This window comes from Petaurus breviceps, unplaced genomic scaffold (assembly GCF_028583685.1).
Source record: "Petaurus breviceps papuanus isolate PSGF00001 unplaced genomic scaffold, PetGlider_PUasm1.0 90825, whole genome shotgun sequence".
Classification (NCBI taxonomy): Eukaryota; Metazoa; Chordata; class Mammalia; order Diprotodontia; family Petauridae; genus Petaurus; species Petaurus breviceps.
Window position 1 is genome coordinate 22,931,922 of NW_027187353.1, and position 14,104 is coordinate 22,946,025.

General features: G+C 41.0%; 1 protein-coding gene across 1 annotated transcript in view; it reads left to right on the top strand.

The window, feature by feature from the left end:
* Nucleotides 1-11,549: 11,549 nt before the first annotated feature.
* DNAJC12 (DnaJ heat shock protein family (Hsp40) member C12) overlaps nt 11,550-14,104 on the top strand; it is a 5,298-nt gene continuing 2,743 nt past the window's right edge. Inside the window, 1 exon segment of the mRNA XM_069071561.1 lies at nt 11,550-11,787. Coding sequence (XP_068927662.1) covers nt 11,710-11,787 — 78 coding nt within the window. The 5' untranslated portion in view covers nt 11,550-11,709.

Genomic DNA, 14,104 nt, shown 5'->3' on the forward strand with positions numbered 1-14,104 from the left:
GCAGGGACTTTAGAGTCTTCCATCTTAGTCCAATCAATATTTGACTGAGGCCTTTCTATTTTATCTACAACACAGGATGATTTTCACCCTCTGCTTGAAGACCTGTAGTCAACTCAATGGATTAAGAACCTTCTGTACCTTCTGGAGTCTGCCTATTTCATTTGGGATAATACAGATTCTTTTTTTTTTTTTTTTTGCCTTTTGGAGGGCAGTTGGGGTTAAGTAACTTGCCCAAGTCACACGGCTAGTTTTTGTGTGTGGGTGTTATATGTCTGAGGCTGGAACTGAACTCATCGGGTCCTCCTGACTCCAGCGCCAGTGCTTCACTCACTGTGCCACCTAGCTGCCCAATAGTACAGATTCTTAGGAAGGTTTTCCTTTTATTGAACCAAAGTGTGTGTAATCATTCAGTTTATCTGATTTTAAAAAAATTCTGAATTTAAACATGAATTGAGATAAGTACTTCCACATACACAGGACAAAAGGGAGGATTGAACATGAAACTGTGAATCTCTTTTAGCACAGAGTCCTTTGAATTTGAAGAAAACATTTTTACATTTTATTTCTTTAAGTATGTAATATTTATCTTGTAACTTTCAAAAGTGCCCTACTTGTTTATGATTCCTCTTGGTCTTTCTTCTATTCATTTCAAAATCATGTTTCAGTGACTTTTTAAAAACCTTTTTGACAGCCTCTTAGATCCCCACTTCCTTCTCCTCTCTCTACAGCCCACAGCTAAAAGAAAAAAAAAATAAACCTTTGCAATAAATATGCATATTTAAGAGAGATGAATGCATTCATTGACCATGCCAAAAAATGTAATTCTTAGTCTGACCCCTGAGGCTGTCATCTCTCTCCTCAGAGGCTGGTAGCCTCCTCATCACTGGTCCCCTGGCAGCTGTGATTGGCTTGTTACAATGTTGCTATTATTATACATATTGTTCTGCTTCTGCAAGTATGTAATGGGAATGTAAATTTTTAAGATCTTCCCTGCCCCTAGGTAAAGTGCACCTGGATCCTGTGATGGGAAGCTTGTTTCTCAGGAGATACTTTGTAATTGGGCAGTGGGTCAAGAAGTTTGTTACATTCTCTGAGCCAGGAGAAGGCTATATAATCCCCGATGTGGTGTTGTTTTGGGGCGCACTTTGAGAAATGTTGTGTGATTTGATCAGATGAGACTCTGGGAAGCCGTTGAGAGCAGGCTCCTCCCCTCCCCCCCTCCCCCGCCGGCTTTGAAAAACCCAGATGTTGATGGTAACTGTGATTTGGTATGGATGTAATGGCTGGACAGTTTGGAAACCTTTCTGCTTGATCTGTTTCTCTTTCTTGACAATTCTGTCTGTATACTCTGAAGTTCGGGGTGCTGATGTTTTCCCTCTGAACTAGGTAAACGATATATGACTGATTAAAGTAAGCTTGTTAACCCATTTTGAGTTGCTTTCCTTTATCAAAGCAGATCCAAGAACCTGTGTTGGCAGCCACCCTGGGGACGCTGGGGTGCTTGCCGCTACAATGTGCCACTCTGCATCAGTTCATACAAGTTTTCCCAAGGATTCTGAGAAATAATTTCTTAGGATATAATACTATTCCATCCCATTCACATGTAAGGCCAAGGAAAAGAATAGACACAACTGGAAAGAATGAACGCAAAGGAAGACAGAAGTAAGAAGAGGGCGGGTTGGCTGCATGTTCTTGGCTGTATGTCAACCAGAGTAGAGAGAGTGAGTTATGCATGTTTGTTCTCTCATGCCATCGGGAGGCCTTATTTTCATTATATACAATGTTGTCCCTTGCTTTTAGATATTAAGATGCGAAGATATTAGGTTTTATTAGATACTAAGATTTAGATACTTGTAGAAATTAAGAAACATAGTAGTCCTGTATATTCTAGTATTTTAAACAGGAACAAGTGACTTTTGTAGGAAGCTTTTTCAATATCTATTGATATATCTTGTATTGATTATGTTGTTATCAATAGGGTCTATGTTTCTATTTTTTCTTACGTTGAACAAACCCTGCCCTCTGGTATAAATCCAACCTGGTATATAATCTTTTAAATTCTTGTAACTTCTTTGGTAATGTTTTATTTCATATTTTTGCATCAATATTCTTTAGGAATATCCACCTATAATTCCCCCTCCTCTGCTATGTTTCTCTGTGTTATAGGTATCTAGACCATATTTGTATCACAGAGTTTGGAAGACTTTCTTCTCATTTTTTTTTTTTGTAAATAGTTTATGTCATATTGTTTGTCTGATAGAATTCACTTGTAAATATATCTTGTCTTTTTTTTGCCTTTGGAAGTTCATTTATGAGTTGTTCAATTTCTTTTACTAATGTTTTGTTATTTAAATAATCAGTAGATTTTTCTTGGATTTTTGTCCTGTATCTCCTGCCCATAGCATAGTGCCTCGCACAAAGAAGCAAGCAATTGATGTTGATTAAGCACCTCTGAAATCCCAAGCACTGAAGGGAATCCATGCACAAAAATGGGGAATTTACCAAAGACCACTGCATTGGCCTAGCAAGGACAAGAAACCTAGTCTTCCTCTTTCTGGCCCCATGCTCTTTCCATTGTATATAAAGCTACAAAGGGTCAGGTGGAACACTGTTTTGCAGATGGAGAAACTGAAGGATAGTTATGGACAGGAGGGTGAAGGTGAGTGAAAATTATGAGCCCCTGTTGTCATAGGGCAGCTAGGTGGTGAAGCAGATAGAGTGCTGGGCCTGGAGTCAGGAAGGCTCATCTTCCTGAGCTCAAATGTGGCTTCAGACACTAGCTATGTGACCTTGGGCAAGTCAGTTAACTCTGCTTCAGTTCCCTTATTTGTCAAGTGAACTGGAGAAGGAAAAGGCGAATCACTCCAGTATCCTTTCCCAGAAAACCCCAGATGGAGTCATGAAGAGTTGGACACAACTGCAAAGAATGAACAACACAAATGTGTGCAGCTCAGGTCTGAAAGAGCATTGGATTTGGAATGAGATGATTCAGGTTCAGATCTCAGCTCTGCCATTTACTGTCCATTTCCTTCTCCATAAAACAATGGTTTGGCCTTTTTGGTCTTGTCTGGTTCAGGGTCTAAGATCCTAAGTCTGGTTATCAAAATCAAGAGTTTGGGAATCCCAGGCTGGGGAGCCAAGGTCCTTAGGAGAAACTGACAGGCACAGTGCCTGGCACATTGTAAGTGCTGTAAAAATTCTTTTTCCTTTCCCCCATCTTCCCTTTATTCCTCCCTCTCTAAGTTTCTATGGGAGATTTGAAGGTGGGCAGTGGAAGGGAGGAGAAAGCAATGGGATAGTATGGGATGAGGAGAAATAGAGGGGAGGTGGGGTGTAGGGCCATCAACGCACCATTATACCCTGCAAAGGGCACAGGATCGAGAGTCAAGGCTCAAATCTTGTGTCCTTGGGTGAGCTATTTGAACTCTCTGGGTTGGATTTCCTCCTTGTGGACTAGATACAATCCAAGTTCCTTTTCAGGATGGGTGCTGTGATCTTGTGCACAGGCAGAGCTTGGGCTTTTAAGCAAAATTCTGAATTGGCTGAGAACTCAGAGATAATTTATTTCACTTCCTCCAGAGAGGATTCTGGGTCTTGTAGTTTTCTGCCTCCTTCTAGCTCTCTGCACTTGTGTACATTTCCCGATAGCCTCCTATTTGCTTTGCGGTCATGGGGCAGTTCCAGAAAGATACTGTGCATTGGTGCCTGGTAATCACTAAGGAAGGACTGAAGGATTGATCACCCACAAAGACTGGTGTTTTCCAACCTTGATTTACTCATCTGTAAAATGAAGGAATTGTAGAGTAGGAGTCAGTCTTTTTCACTCCCATCTTCCCTTTCTCCCTATATCCGCCTGCCATGCATTGTGGGAGCTGGAGTCCAGCTCCTGCCTACATTTCCTTGCTGTGGTGCGCACTAGGATTTCCCAGAAAGATTAGTAAACTTCTCCAAACTTCTCCAAGCATGTTTGCCCTTCCATTCCAATCCCTTTTGTTTCTCTAGGTCTCTCAGGGGGCAGTGTGTTACAGCGGAAAAAACTGCCCAGTTGATTCCTGCCTCTGTCATTTACCACTTGTGCTCTGGGGCAAGCCACTTCTCTCTGGATTTGTAAAAATTTTTTTCCTTTGTGAAAGGAAGGGATCAGACTAGGTGACATATAAAATCTCTTTGACTTCTTGATCTACTGAAAGAATTATTATTCCCATTGTACAGGGTGAGGAAACAAAAGTTAAGAATGTTAAGACTTACCCTGGTATCAGAAATGGCATTTAAACCTCATAATAAACCAATTTAAATGTGGAAGAGATCAAGTTGTAAATGAATGATTAGAATACATTCATTTTTACCTTCTACTCCCCATTTCTACAACTGAGAAAAAAAGTGCCCTGAGAAGGGAAAGGACTTGCTTAAGGTAACACTGATTGCAAACATTACCGTTTTCACTGCACCTTAAATCCAGTTCACTCCAAGGCTCATAGATTTGACCACAATAGGTCCCCTGCCCAAGGTCCACTTGATGGCCCTATTTTGGGCCCTCCTGGCTTAGAGTGAATGTCGAGGATACTGTTTCTCTTTGGAAGAGCAACCCTGAGGGTCTTAACCCCCCCCCCCTGATTTTTTTCTTTTTTTCTAATTAAAGGGGCCATCCCTCAACTCACTTCTTAAATAGGTCTATTCACTGAATGGGCAAGAACATGAAAAGGCCTCAGCCTAAAAGGGCCAGGGTGTCCCATTGCATCCTGGGCCATCCCCAGTCATCCTAATGAATATCTGGCCACTGGACCTAGATAGCTCTGGAGAAGAAAGTGAGTGTGGTGACCTTGTACAGCCCTCCCTCCCTCAAATCAAAGTCAACTGCAGGTCATGTCATCATTTCCCTGCTGCCATGGTCCTCTTTGAAAACAAGGTCAAACACAGCACCTTAATTTAGAAGTGCCTGGAGACAGACCCTGCCCTCCTTTGCCTTTATAGAGATCATTCCCCCTGCCAGAAAAGTTGTCCATTTTTGCATATTGAATTGCTATTCATCCTTTAAAGAGCAGTCAAGTGACTGCCCCAGAAAACCTTCTTTGATCCTCCCCTTCCCACCTAACCTTGGTGGGCCCCATGATCTATGAGGTCCCCTTCAAATCCAAACCTACGATTCCATCAGGTCTCACATAAAACTTTATTTTGCACCTTTCTAAAGGACTTACTATGTGTTACAATAGTAGCTGCTCTGTAAGCCCAGGGAAGCTGGGCTGCTTGACCTCTTCCTTTTCATTCAAGGATCTCATTCAACTCTGAACTCTGGCATGTAGCCTAGTGGGAACTTGACCTCCAGAGGGAGAAGGCAGGCTCTTTTCCCTTGACTCATGTTGAGTGTATTCAGAAAAGGAGAGGATAGAAAGGGACATATGGATACAGTGTAAATCAGGCTGAGGACAGCTAATTATTTCCTCCATGTAAGTGAAATGAGAGTAACAAGCAAGCACTGACAAAAACCCAAGCAGTTGAAATAACTTCTGTTGAATTCTGCCAGAAGATTTCAACATCAGAATATGAAGCAGTCTGTGGGACTGCTGAATAGAAATTTTACATTGCACCTTGACTTTTTCTTCATTGTCTAAGCAATTCCCTCCAGGTCTTTGTTTTCTGGTAAGTCAGGCCAGGCCTGGGATTCCTTTTCCTGACCACCACCATCTTCTGCAAGGAAGGGGTTGTTGCCAAATAGCCTTTCTGACTCCAGTCAGCTCATGCTGAGGATCTCTGGAGTTCTAGAGTTCACAAGGTGGTCTCCAAGGTTGGAAATACCCCTCTGAGGATTGTTGCTTAGTCACTTGTACTCAGGAAAGAGACAAGACAGAACATCAGTTCAGATTCACCGAGATAGGCCATGTGCTTTTTCTGCTATATGCTGTATATTATTATATGCTTCTCCTGGGAGAGGTTTGGGTAGATGAAGAGATAGAAAGCTAAAGGCTAGAGATATTTTCTTTATGGCGCATACCACATAACGTGTTTCCCCGATAATAAGACACTGTCTTATTAATTTTTTTGGACAGAAAAACACCAGAGGGCTTATTTTCAGGGGAGGGTTTATTTTAATGAACATTGACAGCAATTTAAATAAACAGGTAAATGTGAACAAGAAAATGTACCTTTATTCAATAAGCAAATCACTGGGGAAGAACAGGATGATGCGCTCACTGCTGCAGCTCTGATTGGATACAGCTCGGAGCGCGGCGTGCATTTCACGGGGGGGGGGGGGATGGACGGTGCATACAGAGGGTACCATAATGTAGCGTGTAGTACAGGGGATCACCTTCACTACAGTAGCAATCTCAATAGGGCTTATTTTCGGGGGAGGGCTTATTTTAGAGGAATCTTACACAGTAAGGGGAGGGCTTATTTTCAGGATAGGTCTTATTATCGGGGAAACACGGTATATATGCACTGTGAAGATAGATATGTTACAGTTACTGTGTTTGTTGGATTCTTTTAATAGAGTATAAGCTCTTTGAGAGTAGATACTATCTTATCCCTTTGTTACATTCTACAACAGTGACTTCCAAACTTTATGTAACAATGTATTCATTTTGCTGTCATGTTTTCCATTTGCAAATGTGGTCTCTAGTAACCTCATCGATTCTCATGGGTTTAGCTGTCTTCTCCGTGTGGATGACTCAGATCTATATATCCTGCCTCAGCTACTCCCCTGAGCTTCAGTCACGGATCACCAATTGCCTACAGGATATTTCAAGCTGGATGTCCTGGAGACATCTTAAACTCATTGCTTATCTTTCCTTCCAGACCTTTCCCTCTCCCAGGCTTACCTATCCATCCAAGACACCCCCATCCTATCAGGGCTCAGGTTCTTAATCTTGGCACTATCTTCAGCTCTTCCCTCTCCCTCACTCACTCCATGGGTCCTGTTAGTTACTAAATCTTGCTGTTTCTACTTTCATACAGTTTCTTGTATCTGATCCCACCTTTCTACTCACATACCTTGTGGAGATTCTCATCACTTTCCCCTGGGTGCTTGCACCAGCTTCAGACTGATTTTCCTGCCTTAAGTCTCTCCCCACTGTGATCCATGCTATCCACGTCTGCCAAAGTCATTCTCTTTAAGCCTAAATCTGACCATGGGTGTCCTCTACTCACCCAACTCCACTGACTTTCTACTGCATCCAGCATAAAACAGAACCTCCTCTAGTTAGTTTTTAAAGCCCTACATAACCTGGGTGCAACATAACTTTCTAGTCTTATTGGATTATTACATCTTACGATCTTTGTGATCCAGACAAACCAGCCCTTTCTATGTTCTTCACTCACAACATTCCGTGTCCTATTTCCATGCCTTGGCATTGACTGTCCCCACTGCCTATAATGCCCTCCTCCTCTACCTTCAACTTGTAGAATAACTTTCTTCCCCTGAGATGCTTTACCTGATCCTTCTAACTGCTAGGGCTCTCCCTCCCAAGCTATCTTGTATCAAACTATTTTGTTCTTTATATATTACACATAATATATATTTATATAATGCACACACACTCATTATATATATGTATATATATATATATATATATAATTTATATTTATTTATAGTGTGTGTGTACCTGGCATATACACTGTGCAATGTATCATCAAGTGTGTATTAAATGCCTCCTATATCCCAGAAGCATTAGTAGCTTTAAACTGCACTAAGACTTCTGGGACACCCTGTATACGTTGTTTTCCTAGTTCAGTTTGTTTCATTTTGCATCAGTTCATGTAAGTCTTCCTATACATCCCTGTATTTTTCAGGGATTTCCCTTCTTACAACATAGTAATATTTCATTATGTTCATATGCCATAACCTATTTATTTCTCTTACTAGTAAGTAAAGCAATCTTTCAAATGCTTGTTGATAGTTTGTAATTTTTTTTTTTTAGAATTACATATTTGTTTAAATCCTATGATCACTTTATCCATTAAATTCCTTAATACTAATTCAGGGAACTGAAAAGGTTTTGCAATTGTTTGGGGATAAATATTTTCTTTCTTTGAAGTCACAGAAAATTGATGAGAAATTATTTGCTTTGGAAATCAATGCCAATTGGCAACCCTTAAAAAATAATTGTTTAAATAAAACAACATCATCCTTGGGACAGGGGATGGACAGGGTTATTGAACTTTGCTTCCAAAGGGAGGTGACAGTCACACTATCTTCTGCCCAGGTCAGAGCATGTGTACAGCTATGAGATCCACATTTTAATAAAGACATTGACAAGCTGGAGAGGATCTAGAGGAAGGTGACCAAAAGTGGTGAGGACTGAAGCTTTGGCCACACATTGAGTAATTTAAGTATTCAGCTTGGGAAAAAGAAGACTTACATGGATCCCAAAAGCTCCCTTCAACTATTTGAAGAGTTTTTGTGACAAAGACTTGTTTTACTCAGTTCAAGAGGGTGGAATTATCAGGAGTCCAACCCAATATAATGCAACAAGTATTTCTAAATCCCCCTCTAGTATATAAGGCACTATACTTTGTGTTTGAAGGTTATGTAACATAATCAGAGATAAGTAAATACAAATCTAAGGTGTTTGAACTGCCTGTGTAAGGTGTATATGTTCATGTGGGTTGTCTAAATGAAGGCTTGCATAGATATCTCTGGAATCTCATACATCTTTTTCCAAGGGAGATTTTGATTCCTTCCTGGAGAGGGGCCCACACATGTGGATGCCCTATTCTCAGAGAAGGGACATTGGACTAGAATTATATCTATCTGCCCAATTTGTTGTTTTTGTTGTTCAGTAAGTTTTTCAGTCATGTCCAACTCTTTGTGACCCCAATTAGGATTTTCTTGGCAAAGACACTGGAGTGGCTTGCCACTTCCTTGTCCAGTTCATTTTATAGAAGAGGGAACTGAGGCAAATAAGGTTAAATGATGTGCCTAGGATCATACAACTAGTAATGATCTGAGACCACATTTGAATTCACAAGACGAGATTTCTTGATTCCAGGTCTGGCGCTTTATCTACTGTACCACCTAACTGTCCCCCTAAATAACCCCCCCCCCAAATATTGCTATCTAGGGGCACAACCTTTACTTTCAAGCTGCTTTCCTGGCCATTATTTCTCAAAAAGGGAGAGATACTCTTTGCTTATAGCCACAGACTCGACTCCTCATGGCAAATGCTAGTTGCACAAAATACCATCACAAATAGTGAATAGCGAGGAAGCCCGTTTATCCAAAGAGATAGTTTGAGAAGTTTACAGAGTAGAACATACCAGACAATACACAGAACAAATGAGCTCTCTCACTGGGAGAAAGATTTCTCAGCTTGACCAAGAGAAATGCCCCAATCTCACCTAAAAGAAAATTCCTCAGTGTTTCTGGGAAGGAAAGCTAGAAATCTGGGATGATGGAATGCTGGCTTCTCTACAGCTCTCCTAATTCCATATGAACAAGGATGTCTCTCCTCTTCAAAGCTCTTCCTCCAACTCTTGTACTCATTCAATCATGTAGGCCATCAGCATTCTCCACGACCAATCCAGGCTGATGTAGAAATGCAAGCTCTTTTCTGGGAGACACTTCTTAAAGTCTTTTCTCTCTCTCCATGGGTCTCTCTCTGAAGAGAGTCTGGACCCAGGACCCATGCTTCTCTCTCTCTCTCTCTGTCTCTCTCTGTCTCTCTGTCTCTGTCTCTGTCTCTCTCTCTCTCTGTCTCTCTCTCTCTCTCTCTGTCTCTCTCTCTCTCTCTCTCTCTCTCTCTCTCTCTCTCTCTCTCTCTCTCTCTCTCTCTCTCTGTCTCTCTCTCTCTCTCTCTCTCTGTCTCTGTCTCTCTCTCTCTCTCTCTGTCTCTGTCTCTCTCTCTCTCTCAGAAATAAAGAACTGTTTCTTCTCCAAAGCTCCAGCCCTCATGAGATCTTGCAAGTTCAAGTAGTCATTCTTTCCTCCCCTAATCTGTAACCATGCCTAAACTGCAGCATGCAAAACATAAGTTGCAGGGGGGTTGGGGGGGAAGGAGGGGGGAGGGGAGTACATTAACAACTAGAGTAAGCAGGGAGTAGAATTAGGGAAGGCTTGTAGGAAGATCAGAATTCTGAGAAGTTAAGTTAAAGAGGGGCCACATTCAAACAATTAGGAAGGATGAAGAGGATGGTTTGTGAAAATACAGAGTTTCTGCAGATGGAGTGCAGAGCTCAGAGAATAGTTACTGGTTCAGTGTAACTACAATATTGAGGGTATGAAGGAGAATAGAATGAGAGATGAATGAGAGAAAATCATGTCAGATGGTGGTGGACACTAAATTCCAGAATGAGGACCTTGCATTTTATCTTAGAGGGAGTAGGGAGTCAGTGAAACTGCTTGAGCAGAGGAGTGACCTGGTCAGATCTGTGTTTTAGGAAGCATGTTTCGACAGCTGTGAATTGGATGATTGGATGATGGATTGGAGAAGGAAAGGCCAGAAACCGGCATACTAATTGGGCTATTTCAATGGTAGAGGGGAGAGGTAATAGGGTGACGGCTCACTGATTATTGGTATAGAGGAGGTAGGAGAGATATTTTTGCAAGCATAGTGCTGACTGAACTTGAGAGTTGAGAGAAAGTCAAAGATGACTGAGATTTTGAACCCCCCTGGATTGGAGAGATGGTGGTATTCTTAACAGAAAGAAACAGGTAAATTTGGAGGAGCCACAGATAGATAATGAGCTCCTTTTGGAATATGCTGAGTTTAGATGCAAATGAAGCATCAAGGTGTAGATGTTCAACACACACCACCAACTGGGGAAACTGGACCAGATTTTAGGAGAACCAGTAGAGATGGTACTGGAACTCATGGGAGCTCAGCCAATCACCCAGGGATAGAGTAATGTAAAACTTGTGGGGAAGGAGATCCAAGATACAGCCTTGAAGAGAACCTATGCTTAAGTGGCAGAGAAACTTAGGAATTTTTAGGGTTCTAAGACTTAGCAGATGATTCTGGTGATTGGATTTCTGTCATTTGGAGTGACCTCACACTTAACACACCTGAACCATTTCGTTGGAAGTTCTTGACATTAATGAAACCAGAAGTTGTATAAAAAAAAAGAGGTAATTATAAAAACCAAAGTTGTGAAGAGTCAGGCACAGTGAAAAGGATGGTGGCTTTAGGGTCAGGACCCAAGTTCAAACCCTGTCCTTGCCACTTACCACATATGTGATGTTGGGAGAGGCATGTCAGCTTTTTTGTCCTTGGATTTTACTTCCTTCCTCCTCTTCCCTTAACCTCCACAAAGGAACTAGTTGATCTAAATCTGATTCACCTTTAAAATTCCCAAAAAATGGACCTAGGGTCCAGTACCTTTAAAAAATATTTTGATAGTTTTATTTCACTATAATTGGTTTCCTTTGTAAGCCTATTTCTTTTATTTTATTCATTTAAAAACATTATTTTAAGACAGTATCTGTATGCTTCTCCAGACTGCCAAAGGGGTCTATGACAGAAGCAGATTCTTCAAACAATCTCCAAAACTACAAATCCCAAAGATCCCTGGCAGCCATCAGAGACCCATTTCCTTCTCTTATGCAAACAGCCAATGAAAGGGAGAGCTGTCCAAAGTCTCTTATGACATCTGTGCTCATTAACATTAGCACCTTAAAACTGGTGGCTGCTGCTTGGAGCTAGGACAATAGAGACTGGAGGAAAGCTTCCTATATGTCCCAGGCTGTTTGCTTCTTTCTTGTAGTCTCCATAGGGTGGAATGGATGCAATACTGAACTGTAAGATGGAGAATGTGGAAGATTACTATGAGTTACTGGGATGTGACGAACTCTCTACAGTAAGAGAATTAACATGGTTAATTTCCTCCTCTGGGAGCTGAAGGGGGTGAGACTAGTTCATCCCTGACATCCTTCTCATTCTAGAGCCTGAGATCCCAAAGATTAATTTAAGGGAACAATTCAAAGTAATGAGCTTTTAATTTTGTAATACATTTACATAGTTTGGATAACCTGAAGGCTGTTGCTTAGAAAGTCCATTATAGTCATAAAATCTTTTATCACCTAGGAAAGAGACTCTCTATATTTTGGTCTCTTTACTTAAAGGTCCTATTTAATTATTACAAGAACTTCTAGATTCATACATATCTTGATATATACACACTTATGCATTAAAGTGCACCTATGCTAAGGTGCCTTTGAAGTGGTTTTTAACTGTTTGTTTTTTTGCCTTTTTTTTTTGGAGGGCAATTGGGATTAAGTAATTTACCCAGGGTCACATGGCTAATTTTTGTGTTAAGTGTCTCAGGCGGGATCCGAACTCATGTCCTCCTGACTCCAGGGCCAGTGCTCTATTCACTGTGCCACCTAGCCACCCCAATTTTTAACTGTTAGTGGGCTTTGGAAATGAAGATGATTTAAAAACAAAAGATTAGATTAAAAATAAAAAGCTCAGATGTATACACATACACATATAGAACAGGTCACAAAAAGAATATCCTCAGAAGTCTTCAAACTTAATAGATACATGCAAATATGAGTCTCAGATTGCTAACATTAGGTAATATATGGTATAGAGTCTATATTTTCCTAATACTCTGATTTTTATGTCCCATTTAAATATGTACTTACAGATGCAGAGATATTTTAAATCATGAATGAAGTAGTGTTTTTAGGTCCCCCCAGCTTCTAGTTCCTTCTGAAATTACCTTCCATTTACACTGTCTATATCTTGTATGTACATAGTTATTTGCATGAGAGTTGTCTCTCCCGTTAGAATATAAGCTACTTGAGAGCAGGGACATTTATTGCTTTTTTTGGCTTTTTGTCTGTATCCCCAGCATTTAATGTGGTACCTGGCATATAGTAAATGTTTGATAAATGCTTTTTGATTGGATCAAACAACAGGCGTAAGATTGATTAAAAGATATTGGGGTGGGGCAGGACAGGACCTGTGCCTTTGTTGCTATACTGCCTTTGACTAAACCCCTTCTACTAAAGCAAATTTCTACCTTCTCTGTTACTAATAGTCATATAGGGCTTGAGAGCACTAAAAGCTTAAATGACTTGCTTAGGGTCACATGATATGTGTCATCCCCCAGCCCCTGGTTGCCTCTCTTTTTTATGTTAGGATTTTGAATTATTTAACGGAAATTCCATTTATAAAACTGAATGATTTCCCAAATGAATAATTGGTGAAAATCCTAATGAGGGTTCAGTTGGTCCACAACTGGAGGGAGGCAGCTTACTTTCTTGGGTGGAGAGAATGATGAAAAGGGCATCGAGGACCTGTGTTTGCCTCCCCTGCTGTAGTACTTTTGGCTGCATGACTTATCCTCTCTAGCCACAGTTTACTCATCTATAAAATATGGGGTTTGGACTAGGTGACCTCTGGTCCTCAGTTTCCCCATCTATAAAATGGAAGGATTGAACACTATGAACTGTAAGGTGATTTCCAGCTCTAAACTGTTGATCTCTACTATTAAAGACATAATAACTTTTTAATCTACAAAGAAGGGAGACAACTGGGGAATGGTTTTTGCCTTCCCCTTTAAAGAGTCTCAAACAGTCTTCCTACCTGCTGCTTGTTCTCTTAATGATCACTAACATAGAGTATAATCAACCAATGAATGTTTCTTTTATTAGCATAATTCTCTTTTAAGGAGAAGAGTATTGGGATAGAGTGAAGCTGGCCATTAAGAAGACCTGCTAGGGAGCTAGGAAGACTGTGCTTTCAACTTCTGCTTCTGACAAATGCTCACCAGTTCCCCAACCTCTCAAAGCCTCCAGGCAACTTTCTAGGACCATCTGTTGTAGAGCAGGTAGTCATGTAGGAGTTTCTTTCCTAGGAGCTCCCTATACCGAGGAAATCATAGATCTGGGTCCTTTCTCCCTTTCCCCCTGCCCCTCAAAAAAGGAAAGAAAAGAAAAAAGAGAAAGAAAGAAAAAACCCCTGCACAACCCAAAAGCAACCTATAACCCATTCTCTTTATATACAATGTTAAACCCTTTCATTAAAAATGTTTCATTCTTGGGGCAGCCCTGGAGTCAGGAGGACCTGAGTTCAGTTCCGGCCTCACTTAACACCCACACACACACACCCACACCCACCCACACACACACACACACACACACACACACACACACACACACACACAC